The sequence below is a fragment of the Astyanax mexicanus genome, chromosome 6 (genome assembly GCF_023375975.1).
Source record: "Astyanax mexicanus isolate ESR-SI-001 chromosome 6, AstMex3_surface, whole genome shotgun sequence".
Classification (NCBI taxonomy): Eukaryota; Metazoa; Chordata; class Actinopteri; order Characiformes; family Acestrorhamphidae; genus Astyanax; species Astyanax mexicanus.
The window spans coordinates 38,286,352-38,300,028 of record NC_064413.1 but is presented as its reverse complement, the minus strand read 5'-3'; the positions used below and the strand labels follow the sequence as shown (position 1 = coordinate 38,300,028).

Genomic DNA, 13,677 nt, shown 5'->3' with positions numbered 1-13,677 from the left:
GTCAATGAGACCCTTGCCAGCCATAATTGGAGACACTATGGACATGGGTGTCCTACACATCTCATCAGATGACACAAGAAGCCATCTTTAATTGGAACTTGTCATAATGAGGGGAATGGTGATGGTTGCAGCTTTGGAATCTGTATAGTGTTTTTTTGAAAATGAGGGAAAATTAGGAAAAGGTGTGAAGCCTGCAGTTTAACTAAAGTATGAAGCAGAGGACTGCAAAGGTGGGGTTGCCCCCAGATCGTACGTGATCCACATCAAAGTAATTGATGGGTGGGGTCAGTGTAGTAGAACCTCAGTCATAGGAAAACCATGGGAAACCAATCGACAGGTAGAATGTTAGAGCGATTGGGTGCTATAGCTTGTTTGGAGTGTTTTGGTGGTTAGATTATGGGCTCTTAGCAAAAGTGGGCATGAAAAATAATGCTCCATGTGTGTCCATCTTGCTGGCTGTCCAATTAGGAGATGAGACTAGCAGCTTTAAGCAGAGCATACAAGAGTAAAAAAATCTTCTCTTAAAGGTCCCTTAAAAAAATCTTTCACAGTTTCTATATAAAAATTTGAGATTTCTGATTCATTTCTGGTCAGACAATAAACTGACAGTGTGCAAAATAAAATAAATACAAAACATAAAGGATCATAAATAGGCTGGACCTAGCAGAGTTCATAAGTCGTCTTAACATGTTGTGCTGAAATGGATCAGCTGTCCCATTCACCCAATTACTTCTCATTCTCTACATCGTTCCTGCTCCTTTCCACCCATCCACATCCTTTCAGTGTAGGAAGGGAGCAGTAGGAAAGAATGGACACCTCTAGTCCAAAGGCCTTCAGGGGCATGGGGGTTTCAGGATGATAAATCAGACATGGAAGAGGGAACCCCTACATTTGAGTGACTGTAAGCAAAAAGTTGGCCAAGTTAGTGAGTCATTGCTTTCCCAGCCCACCATGGAGACCAAAATGCAATTCAGAAGCCTTTGCAAAATCGCTACACTTTACATCACTAATCCAAGTCATCAGCCTGAGTCATTACAAAAAGAAGAAGACGGGCGTCTGTCTTGTGATCTGGCTATTTGTATTTGTATGCCTGCATCACACATCATATATCCCTGTGTGAAACTGAGACAAAGAGTGCCCACTCTGGCCATTTCTCTACATCTGTTCCTGTCTGACGTCCATTGCCCAGTTTGCATTCCAATACTCAAGAACACATTTACCGATAATGGATAAAGTTCCCAGATGTCTTCTGATGTGTGGTGATGGCAGAAAATGCTGGTTAGAACCACAATAAAAATAAACAGTGCTCCCTTTTCTTCTTTTGAATAGTTGGTACAAAAAAGTACAAGTGCACAGCATCTCAGTAGGTGTCTTCTTCTGTGTTCTTGTGAGTTCATTCTCGTAAGGTAACTTGTAACATTTCCAAGAACACTGGCCTGTTCTTAGAATTCTTGGTATTGAGAAACACTCAATGTATTTCATTTCATCTGCGGTGGTCAGTATGAATGACATTCCAAGAATCTGTGCTGTAATATGGTTCCATTGACATACTTAGCATTTTCCAGAGAAACTTATAATAGTCTGTCCACAGAATCACTCCAAGTGGTTATCTACTATAGTATCCACTGTCTAGTGAACACATGATGTCTGCTATATTAATAAATGCTTTTATAAATAGTAAATGAAGGTTTTAGGAGGCATCTAAGCACAATTGTCCTCAAAATTGCAATTTCAGGTAAGTGAGACTAAGTTCAAATTTGTGAAATATTGCTCAGTTAGCCAAATTATTCCAATTAAAGTTCAATATCTTACACATTAAGAAAAATATTGTCAGGGTATTTCATTTTTACCTCCACCCCACCTCATCTTTAACTCGTCTCAGAAGTACTGAATGTAGCATCATCATTCCAGAGAACAATTTTACCACTCAATGGTGGGGGGCTTTGTAACCCTAGTCCATACTTGGGTTATGTTTATCTGCTCCAGTTAGTCCTATTTTATTGGTGATTGGTACTATACAGAACCTAGACAAGCTATGTGTGTGTGTGTGCCCATGTCTGTGTCAGCAGTAAAGGTAGTTGAATGCATTCATTAGAGGGAATGTCCACTAATATTTAGACAAATTGTGTATCTTTATTACATTCAACAACTCCTTATTACACTTTCACATATAAATTATATTATTGAATCTGCTTGTATTCGTTTAGTGTTTTATACATATTTATGCCTTTTCGCCTGTGCCTCCAAAAATATACATCTGCAGTACATTGCCCCAAGTAGTCGATTAACCTTGGGCCTTGTAGTCTGAGGTATCCTTAGTTCTTTTTGCTATTATACTTTCTTTAAAACATGTAAATGTAATTACAGAAGATAAAAAAGTGAGCAAGCATCAGCGCTGAGTGAATACCTTGTTCTTGCTAGCTCAGTTCTGTTATGAGTTTGGGTGGAAATATAGTTCTATGGACCAAGGGTATAGCCTATAGCTAATAATGATGTGGAGTGGAAGGAAGATTTGTTTGTGTGATTGTATTTGTAGTGGGGTTTTCTCTCAGTACATTCTTCTTTGCATAATCGCTTTTGTGGAGTCACAATAAGGGAATGTGAAATAATAATGAACACATGAGAAATGAAAAAAAATATATATTAGGTTGATAACGTGAGAAGGTGCGTATAAAAGGGCTTGCAGAGTAAAGTTAGCCTGGGGTTGTATACAATTACAGAAACAGTCTTTCTTAAAAATGATGCAGGTCATTCATATTTCATGATAAAACGTATTCAAAAGGTAATCAGTGCATAATGTGTTTTTAATGGATTAAAATCTCTTCTCAAATTCTAACAAACACATGGTAATGATTACTGCTATGCAGCAAATGTCTATGGGGATCACTAAATGGGAATTTTTGCTTTGTCTAGGACAAAATTGCCTTGTCGTTAGGATTTATATGTTTTTAAATCTAGGATAATGATTATGTCTATACGATCATTATTTTATGGCTGATTCTGAATTGGAGAATGTAGACTTAAAACTAAAGACTATATCTAAAAAAGTGATCAGTTAACATAAGTATAATAAATTTAAATCACTTAACCACCAACTAGTCATATAGCTGTTTTTTACTCTATTCATCAATTATATGTCAAAATGTTTGTGCATAGAGATGCTCATGCAGCTTGCCTGATCCCTAAAGAAAAGTATGAGTATAAAGGCTCCCAGCTGTGGAGCAGTGTGGAGAACTGTGTTCTCTGTAATGGTGGTGCTCTATCCATCCATTATTCTATAGCTTGTGAATCAAGTCATATTTACTTTGTGTTTCTAAGTGTTATTCAGGTAAGCACAGCATTCGACACTCTACAGAGCTGCCAGTATTAAAATGTGTTTTATCACAGTTAAACTGTGTGAAGGAGATTGCATACTGTGAGTTTAAGCTGGCCAGGTTTGATCTTTTACTCGCACACTGAGTCCCAGTTTAATAGAATTTGGATTTGTTTTGGGCTCAACAGTGAGCTGGCCTCATTGCTACATGAATGGGTTTGGCCTGTGCATTTATTCATACAGCAGTGCCATCTTGTGGACTAGCTGTATCTCAGACATGTGTTGTTAATATGACGTATTCTGACAGAATCTTTAAGAAAAGTGTTCATTCGGTAAATAGTAGGCTAACCTACTTTGGACTCTGACCTACTTGTTTCTGATGCTCCAAAAGCAGGTCTAAAGGCTGTTCTACTGCAGAAAACCCTGATGCCAGGTTTGGCTAACCCAAGTGTTTCAGCTGCTATTTTCTGCAGCTGCTTATCTCACATGAATTATTGAAAGCGAGTGACCTCAAAAGCAGTAAAGCTCTGGTGCCAGGCCTAACGTTAGTGCTGGCAATGCTGGAAGAACATTTCTGTAAAAAGAACTCTCTTGCAAAAAATTAGATGACACTGTTATTTCAATATTTCACCAGTAGGTGGCAACCAGAAGCAAAATTAGCCATAGACATATGCACCACAGATATATCTGGATTCTCCTACTAATTAAGAAATGAATTAAGAGGAACATAAACATGGAAACTATGGGAATTCTCTTTACTCATCTGATTATCATTTACAGCCTTGGCCCATGGTAATCAGACCTTATGCCATGTGTTGGCTATAGGGCAATACAATGACATGTCAATAGTCTGGAGACAGGAACTAGAGTATCCCTGTGGGATTTGTGTGTGTGGGCCTTCTATATTGAATATGGATGTCGTTTCTGACAATCCCTTATCTGTTCTCACAGACAATTTTAGCCAGAGACCACCAGTCACAAAAATTACCACCCACTGCGCTGTCCACTGTGCGTAGTAATGCTGTCTATGATGTATTCCCAGTACACAGGTGACACTGTAAATCATGGTATGTTTACTGCCCACACAACTTCACACAATAATGTCCCATCAAATGGCACCCACTATCAGGCCTTACTCCAACTCCCATAATTCACTTCACGTTACCATGAGCACACTGGCCAATGTTCAGCCTCACAACTTAACATATGGGGTTCACAAGCTTTTCCTGAGGTTACAGCTCACTATCAATTTACATACTGCTATCCTATGACTATGTAATGCCCCCGCTGCACTAGGCTGTGGTGTAGCGAAACTGTGTTTTCTGGAGTAAAGAAACATGACTTTACTTATGTTATGTTCTCGCATTAGCTTGTGTAAAGCCTTACAAATGACATTGCTACTGTAGCAAAGGGGGGGAGTCCTTATTCATTTTTTAATTCAGAAGAAATGATGGATTTGCAGGTTTTTACAATCTTTTGGACAAACCAAAGCTCTGTTTGGAATCGAAGGCAGCTAAAGAGTGCATGTTGATTTATTTAGAGTGAAAAAGTACAGATAGACAGACGTTCTCCTAAGGAAGAAAACTTGCCAGACATTTCAACTTTCTCAGTTAAATATTTTAACTTTTTTCTCACAAACTTGCTTATTCAAATGTGTTATTAAACTGTATATGAATATATCCTGAAATACGTGTTGATTAATAAGTACGTGTTGATTAATAAGACCCTGACTAATAAGATGCCAACCGACCGATAGATAAATATTCCACTAACTACATATTTTCTGTCTTGACTAATTAATTACTGCACTCCACTGAGATTGTTGTGTCTATAAGGAGAGATTTATGCAGGCATGCAACTATAGTTCTGTTTTCAACATATTGCCACACATTGCTATGTCATATTTATAGCTTGTACTGTATATTGAACAAGTCTACCTGTGTTTTATTGGGACATATCCTATATGGACAAAAGTATTAAGAAATCATAGGTATTAAAATAAATGTTCTCTTTTTGATTTATGACCTCTACTGTCCATAGGAGGCATTCTGTAAGGATTTAATTGTATTTAACACCCAGAAAATGTTAGTGAGATAAAGATAAAGGATGATAAACATCCCACCTTATACACAACTAATCCATGAAGGAATAAATGGAGCACCATCATTTCAGATAACAAAGTTGAGGGGCTTTATACCCCTCTAGCCTATACCTGACATAATACATTGGTGTTAATAGGATTGTATTAGCTCCAAAGAATCTTATGCCATTGGCAATACTTTTCTACATGGATAAGCTGTGAGTGCATTTAACATCTTTCAGCAACAGGTGCAACTTAAATAAGCTAAATGCATGCATTAGAAGGGGTGTACACAAACATTTGAACATGAAGAATTACATAATAACAGTGAATTTTAATGGATGTAGCACTCTGTCTATTATTCAGGACATTGAGACTACTAGACCTGTACTGGAGGTCAGCTGTATGGTCTGTGATGCTGAAAGTAAAAGGGACTAGAATGTGCCCTCTCTGTGACCACAAAACCCCGGCTTACAGCCAACTGGGTGAAGGAGCAGACTGCTAAACATCATGCCGATATAACAACAAACCCAGCATGAACTTCTTCACAACACAGAACTACAATCTCTAGAAGGTAATAGTCTCAGTAAAACAATAATATTCTATCCAGCATGTAGCTGTATTTAAAAAATGTATACTGTCAACTAAAAAATTTCTATTTTTAACTTCCTGTCCTTTGTGTTCTTTTTCATAAAGGATTTTTACTTCCCTAAGCATTTTAAATTTATAGTGTTTATACTTTTTTACGTTTATACTGCTACTATTTTTTTTGTTTTCCGAAAACAAATCTAGTTTTACAGAGTACCATTTTAGCCACTGAGATTTATGTTTTGTTTTTTCAACATCTATAAGCTAACGCTTTCTCTGACTCTGATTTATTAATTTATTTTAGAACAACAATTGAACAGTTAAAAACATAACATTCTGGAGAACAGCTATGGCTATTTGAACTCAAAAACTAAATAGACAAACCCCTCTTTTCAGAGCTCCTCCAGAATCTCAAAAAGTCATGCATGTTGTGGATTAACACAATTATAGTAAGTTAGTAATTATGTAAAAAAATATTCACATCAGTTTGAATGACTTACATCTAAAACAGTATATTGTCTGTAAATGTGAAAGTTAGGTCAATCAAAAGCAATACCACTAATTCCAGCTCAGCATTCTGTTCTATTGCTATTATTGCTGCTGCTAAGCAAATAACAAAAACCCAAAAGGCCATTTCTGGGCCGTATACCACATGCTAAGCCTAAATTGCATCGGCTTGGCTTCGGTTTGAACTTGGGCTCAATTGGCCCAAGCTGCATGAGCCTGCACCTCAGTGGTCAGGTATAATAGGAAAACACCCCAGTTGTTGAGTATAAACCAAATTCAGCACAAATGGTTGATGCCGAGTTTCATCTGATCAGATTCTTAATGCTATATGAGTATTGACCACAACCATTCACAGGCAGGATTAAACAATACTGATCTATTGCTCTAACAACTTTAAAACAGAAACAAATCCCTTCCCTTTTCATGCCTCTCAACAACAAGAGGTTGCTTCACCTCTGAATGCCCCAGTAGAGTTTACACTTTTATTTGTCCCTGTTTCTCCCTTTTCTCTATCCTGTGCACAAAAGCAAATGCCCCGTTTCTTACTGGCTGGTATACTGTTGAGACGGTCAGAGCCACAGTGATACCAAGAGTTTAAAGGGCTAATAACTTTACTTTTTTATTTACAGTATTACTTCTTTCCAAATAAATACAAATATTCTACATATAATGTCAAATTGAATTCTAAAATTGCAATAAGGACACTATATGATCTTTTATCTTAGAGTCAATTTCTATTTAACTTATTTAACCTCTTTGCCAGAGGTAGGTCTTGTTGTGTTGTCCGGTAATTTTTTAATCTGGATTGTAGGCATGGATTTAATATAAGCTTGTTTTTTCTCTGTGTTCAAATTTCATCCAATTTTGTACATACACACACACACACCCTCCCTCCCTCACATTCTTGTGCAGTCAGCCTTTATGGGAGGCACAGTAGCTGCATGCGATGTGTTTTGCTTGTACAGTACAGAGCAGTGCAGCACTTTCTGAAAGGGGATAGAACAGGAACAAGGAGTTGCACAGTCTTTACTGCCAAACCAATACACTCTGCCAACTAAACCCACTCACTGGTACCCTCATGTGTACCTCACGCATGGAGCCTACTGAGAAGACTATGCCATAAACAGAGAGCTGGCTGGAATAGACACTTCAATGTTCCGAAGACTGCTGCTGAATGGAGGTGGTGATACGTAGATGTGCAGAGTGCTGTCCAGTTGGATGGAGCAAGATGTGTACCCAAATGCCCACTACATCCACTGCTATGCACATCAGCTGAATCTAATAATGCAACAGGCTACTTCTCACATAACCAAAGTAAGAATATTTTTTTCTAACCTTAATGGATTTACCAGCTTTTTTTCCAGATCATCCAAGCGCACAAGTGTTCTTGATAAAGTTGTGGCCCACAGACTACCAGCATCCAGTAACATCAGATGGAACTTTCACAGCCGTGTCATCAATACTGTGTTTGATCACAGAGAGGACCTTATCCGCTGTTTTGAATGCATACAAGACTCTGGTGACTTTGACCCCATTACCGTCAGAGAGGCTGGAGCATTTGCCATGCTCCTGGAGGATCAGGATTTTAAGTTCTTTCTGCAACTTTTCCACCATATCATGCCTCATGTGGACCTCCTCTATGCCAAACTCCAGAAGAAGGTCATAGATTCAGTCTGTATCCAGAAGAGCATCCAGCAGTTCCAAGAGGACATTCAAAAGATCAGGTAATAGTTGAAATAGTTTATTCTTTTTGTTCTTTCTCTTCTTATTTTTTTCTTCTTTCTCTTCTTATTTTTCTTCATTGTTATAATAGTTTAAGTCTTTCTCTTTGGCAGAAATTCTCTTCACTCTATGGTTGGACAAAGCAGTGTAGGTATAGCAGTCAGCCAGTAAAGAGGTGTCGGACACTCAGTGTAGAAGACCACGAAAGGATTGCTGCAGAAGTGAGTTGTTGTGGAAAATCACTGTTATGCTGGTTTATAGTAGTGGTATTTAGTCTAGTAGGAAGGTGTGCTTTATAGTTAGAATTAAATTTGTTTATGTGTTGTTATGCATGAGTGATTAGGGTATGTTGATGTAATATCTGTCAAAGATATTTTATTATATAAGTTGTACTGCAATGTATGGGTAATGAAGGGAAAAAACTAATTCTTACAACATTTGGATTTTGTATAATTGTGTCCCCCAAAAATGCTGTAAACATTTCATAACACAGTCTTAAAAAATGGCAGTAAAGTTGATTAAAATCAAAAGTTAGTTTATTAATAAAATGTGTTCGTTCTTTGTATGACTTGTACATTAACATTTCGTGTTTAGAATGAAAAGTATGATTTTGTATAATCACTTTATAATCTTCATGTTTATCCTTCTCTCTCAAGGTCTGTGATATCATACTGGGACACACCAGGGAGCGCTTTTCCTTCACGAACCACCTTGTTAGTGCCACACTCCTGCAGGGGGACAGGTTTGAACAATACAACACAGCATTTCCTGAAGATGCACTGAGCAACACTTTAAAAGCCTATCCAGTGCTTAATGGAGGTAAGCTGAAGACAGAGCTTAGTCTCATCTACAGCAAGGAAGAGTTCAAAGCATGTTGTGGTGCTGTGGGCCTACTCCAGCTGTTTATGGAAAATAACCTAGAAGAAGTCTTTTCAGAAACTGTCACACTCCTGAAGATACTCATCACCACACCCATGACCACAGCAGAAGCTGAAAGGTGCTTTTCGACTCTGAAAAGAATTAAGACTTTTCTGAGAAACTCAATGACTCAGGACAGGCTGAATGCATTGGCCATGTTGTCAATGGAGAAAACACTGGTCACAGAGATGACTGATTTTAATAAGAATGTAATTGAGAAATTTGCAGGCCAGAAGGAAAGAAGGGCAAAATTCATGTTCAAATAGTGCTATTTTTTAAGATCCATTTTATGTTTTTTTTTTTTTTTTTTTTTTTTTTTTTTACATTGGTTTGTTTGCGCCCCCCTCAGTTTTTTTAGCACCAGCCGCCACTGATCAAGTGGCACTATTTCAAAGGATCCAGCTACTCCCTGCGAGCCACAGCCATGATGATCCGACCTGTAGACTTCTAAAGACAGCCTTCATCCACATCAATGGATATTTTCAGAGACATTACTGCTACTAAAATGCATTGTTTAATGTACATGAGTAAATATACATAGCAGTTTTTGCTGATCTGAACTGAACTGTAAAATGAATAGACTGATACTTCATCTTGAGTAACTGATTTCACTGTGCCTCGAAAGTGGTGATTTACTACTGGAAAAAAACAAATCTTTGAAAAAAAAAAAAATTGTATATATAAAAATGGCAACTTTACACAAGTTAAAAACCTTAACTTTATGGAAGTCAATCTAAAAAACTTTCAAAAATCAAGGATATTGTGGGACAGTGGTGGAATATTCTGTTTGGTGCTACATTATTTTGTAAACTACATTTGAAAGAAGCAGTAATTGAATGTGTGTCCTGAAGTGTTAAATATTTTAAAATGTCTTTTTACTCACAGTTTAGCAGAAGCCGACTAGGTTTTCTCAGTATTGCATCATAATGTTCAACATGCTGTCTCTGAGAGATACATGCATTAATGAGTTCTTCTGCAGACGTTATTGCAGCTTTTCTGGACTTTTACCAGGCAGGGCAATGTCACTGAGCACTGTTACACTAAACAACCACCCACCCACCATGTATATCAATTAGACAGAAATAATGTTCATAACACATAACATATAAATGAGCACTGAACATATACCTGAGTATTCATGATGAGCTTCAGTCATCATTCTCAAGATGACATGATATGTTAATTAAATTACATTATATCACCATAAGGGCTTTCACTGATGTGGTGGACATTTAATCCATATATAGCACTGCTATGAAGCATCATATTCTTATGAATTACATTACATTACTTGGGAATAACACTTGAAAACAATGCCCAGAACAACTGTATCAATATATATATTTTTAAACTGCCATATTTTAAACACAGGTTTTTATTTATCAGGCCAAGGTATAAAAGCCATTTTAGAGCATGTATTTTAAAGCTTTTATTCTGGAAGGCTGTAAAGAACTGCAAAACCCATACCAGGAAAATAAAGGATACAGTTTTTTGGTGAAAATGCTTAAAGCACAAAGTCCTCTGGAAATGAAATGTGATTGTGAGCTAGAGTTCTCTAAAGGAACAACAATGATGGAAAAAATATTTAAAAAAGATTAATCTGCAATGCAATGAATCCAGGAATGATTCATTTAGATGGTTTATTCATTTGCTAAAAAGTGTCCTGAGTTGATTATTTCATAATATAATATTTTGTATATTTTAAATGTGCTGCAGCTAATATCATATGGATCACGGTGTCTGTCTATGATGTGATCTTTTGAATGATTGTGAACATGTTTTCTACAACAACCTAGATGCAATATTATTAAATGCTGCATTTATTACTGGTTGCATTTATAGTTTTATTTGAACATTTAAGGTTACATCAAATGGTGAAATGTATATTAATGTGTAGTGCACCACTAGTTGACAGCATTCTATAACAAAAGCTTTCAGTTTTAGTTTAATCACACAGCTGCACATCACTTCCAACATACACAAATAAAACGTATTTACAAGAATAGTGTACTAATACAAAATATACTGTATAAAAATACTGTCAGTAAAAAAAAACACTCAGAACAGAAATCTTCTGCTACAATTTCAACATAGCACATGCATTTCAAAGTCTTAGAAAAGTGCTTTAGGCTCACAAAACCAGTTTCTAAATATGTTTCAGGCATCTTCACTTTTTGATCTCCAGGATCTGTAGCTCACATACGCATTTGCTGTATAACAAAGCACGACTAAGAAGGCAAATACCTAAGAAAAAAAAAGAAAAGAAACATTTTCAAGTGAACTCGTACTATTGCCATTTTTATTTGCAATTCTCGTTCTCTAAAAAAAAATATTTATAAGAAATATATTAAGATTAGAATACTATATGTAATTAAGCAAAATATTCATGTTTATCTCTCTCATGCACTTACCTAAATTTACTTGGATTATAAGAGATGGGAGGGGAAATGATTTATAACAAATATGCTTGCTCTTACCGTGGAAGCCATCCAGCTAATGTAGTAGTAGCGCCCCCTCATGGCTTGAGTTAGAGAAGCAGCATTTATCACTGCAGCTGTCATATAAAGGACAGCAGCACTGCTATTAAAGCACAGCCCCTGTGAACAGAGTACAGACTTCAGTAGCAGCTAAACTAAACCAGCTGTAAAATCTGTCCAGCAAAACTGTCAGTGTCAGAAATAGACATGATTTGCCCCCTGGATTTACTTTTTAGGGTCAGTTTGACTTGCCATTTTTAATAACTTAATTTAACATTTTAAATTCAGTCTTTTGGTCATAAGGGAGCAAATCCTGTTTTGACTATAAATAAACATTTGTAATTACATTCAGGTAATTGTGTAAACCAATCAGAAGATGCTGTGTCTGATACTGAATTATGTTTCACTTAGATGCTGGACATAAATCAAAAACAATGCTTCCATTTATTACTCACCATCTAGGAAAATTCTGTCAAACTATTTTTCAGACACAAGGTGAAGGCAACAATTCAACAAATCAAATCATATTATCAGGAACAATACAGGGGAACTGTACACCCTTGAATAAAATAAAAAGGCTTTACCCATTATTAAATGGTGTTCACAGTAATGGTATACATTTATGCAGGCCATAAGAGTTTAATCTACTCACAAGCAGTGTCCAGGGGATCTGTGGTATCTTGGTGTAAGCTGTGGTAAGATACAGTATAAAAAGGCAGAGCGTCAGCACCCAGCAGACCACTGACACAAACATCACCCAGCCCAGGCCAGGCACATGCACATACTCAGTCCCACCCAGAAGAGTCCACACCAACAGTCCACACACCTGATGACACAGTGAAGACATTTCAGTAAATCCATGTGATTAATGTACAGTACAAATACAAATAATATACATATTTAATACACACAAACAAAATAGATATATAGGATTATACAGAAAGAAAATACTATGAAGTTGTATAATTGTAGAACTTAATGGGTTGATTGCCTAAACCTAGATTAAAGTATAGATCTTTTTTAAAAAGAAAGCAAAAAGAAAGAAGTCCATGTGACATTTTTAATGTGTAACTCACTAGTGTTTTTTTTTTTTTGCTTGTTTAACTGTAATATCAAATAGCATGCCATTATACTCTGTGCCATCTCACCCACCCTAATGACCAGAACTGGCCCTAAATTTACAACTCTAGTTTCCTGATCACGTGCAGACAGCAGCACATGCCACTGAATAAAAGAGGAATTTATAGCATAATGGGGAAATTATGAAAAAAAAAAAAAAGAATTTCAGTGCGCAAATGCCATTTAAAATGTGTGCTAATCTGTGTTTTACTTCTGTAAACTGTCTAATTTCTAAGCCCTGAGTAATAGGTTCCTGCATTCCCCCATACACACCCAACCCTCCATCCTGTTATAAGAAACAAAGAATTTCTTGCTGAAAGCTTGGTATCACAGGAAAAGTTGTTTTGGACTCAGCAGATATGACTAGCTGAAGATTAAACACACTGTGAATGCTTGGATGGGATTCAGAATGGATTGTGGAAGGAAAGCGAACAATAAGAGAGAGAGGAAGAGTCTGTTTGCCAAGCTTTGGTATGTCCACTTCCTTTGCTCTGAGGAATCTAGCTGCCCCTCCTTTTTATTAAATCCAAGTAAATTCCTGCTATGTGATTGGCCAACATAAATTAGTGTTAGACACTTTTAAATAACTTAAATGCTAAGTTCTTACTGGTCATATGAAACCAATTTTTACTTCTGCCACTATAGCAAGTAAACAACACAGTAAAACACAATATGCACAATATGGATGGGGGGGGGGGGGGGTAAAGTAAACAGTACTATGCAGTAGTATTAGCTTGTGAAGCTGTTAAAACTATGCATCTCAGTAACAGAAAAAAATATGGGCTGGTTTCCCAGATATGGATTAAGCCTAGTCCTTAACTATACAGAATTTTGGATGGTAATTTTTTATTGAAAAGGAAAATATAGTATACAACTAAATAAATACAGAATAGAATAAATACAAAGAAAATGTGATTTATTTAGTAGCTTTTAATTACTCCTATGTTAATTAG

General features: G+C 36.7%; 2 protein-coding genes across 7 annotated transcripts in view; one reads left to right on the top strand and one right to left on the bottom strand.

The window, feature by feature from the left end:
- Window positions 1-3,142: 3,142 nt before the first annotated feature.
- LOC125802536 (uncharacterized) lies at window positions 3,143-9,500 on the top strand. Its single transcript, XM_049480919.1, has 4 exons — window positions 3,143-3,245; window positions 8,079-8,212; window positions 8,324-8,431; window positions 8,867-9,500. Exons 1-4 carry the CDS (start codon window positions 3,143-3,145, stop codon window positions 9,392-9,394), a joined length of 873 nt encoding a protein of 290 aa, XP_049336876.1. The 3' UTR covers window positions 9,395-9,500.
- Window positions 9,501-11,057: 1,557 nt separating this feature from the next.
- cmtm8b (CKLF-like MARVEL transmembrane domain containing 8b) overlaps window positions 11,058-13,677 on the bottom strand; it is a 56,422-nt gene continuing 53,802 nt past the window's right edge. For all 6 annotated transcript variants that reach the window (XM_049480388.1, XM_049480389.1, XM_049480386.1 and 3 more), the window contains 3 exons: window positions 12,258-12,431; window positions 11,606-11,725; window positions 11,058-11,372 (listed from right to left, as the gene is read on the bottom strand). In XM_049480388.1, the coding sequence (XP_049336345.1) occupies window positions 11,286-11,372; window positions 11,606-11,725; window positions 12,258-12,431 (381 nt within the window). In that variant the 3' untranslated portion in view covers window positions 11,058-11,285. The remainder of the gene's footprint in view (window positions 11,373-11,605; window positions 11,726-12,257; window positions 12,432-13,677) is intronic.

Coding starts and splice junctions, on each gene's coding strand:
- LOC125802536 (XM_049480919.1), top strand. CDS start 3,143: ATGTTTGTGCATAGAGATGCTCATGCAGCTTGCCTGATCCCTAAAGAA. Junction 8,213..8,323: donor GAGGACATTCAAAAGATCAG/GTAATAGTTGAA, acceptor TCTCTTTGGCAG/AAATTCTCTTCACTCTATGG. Junction 8,432..8,866: donor ACGAAAGGATTGCTGCAGAA/GTGAGTTGTTGT, acceptor TTCTCTCTCAAG/GTCTGTGATATCATACTGGG.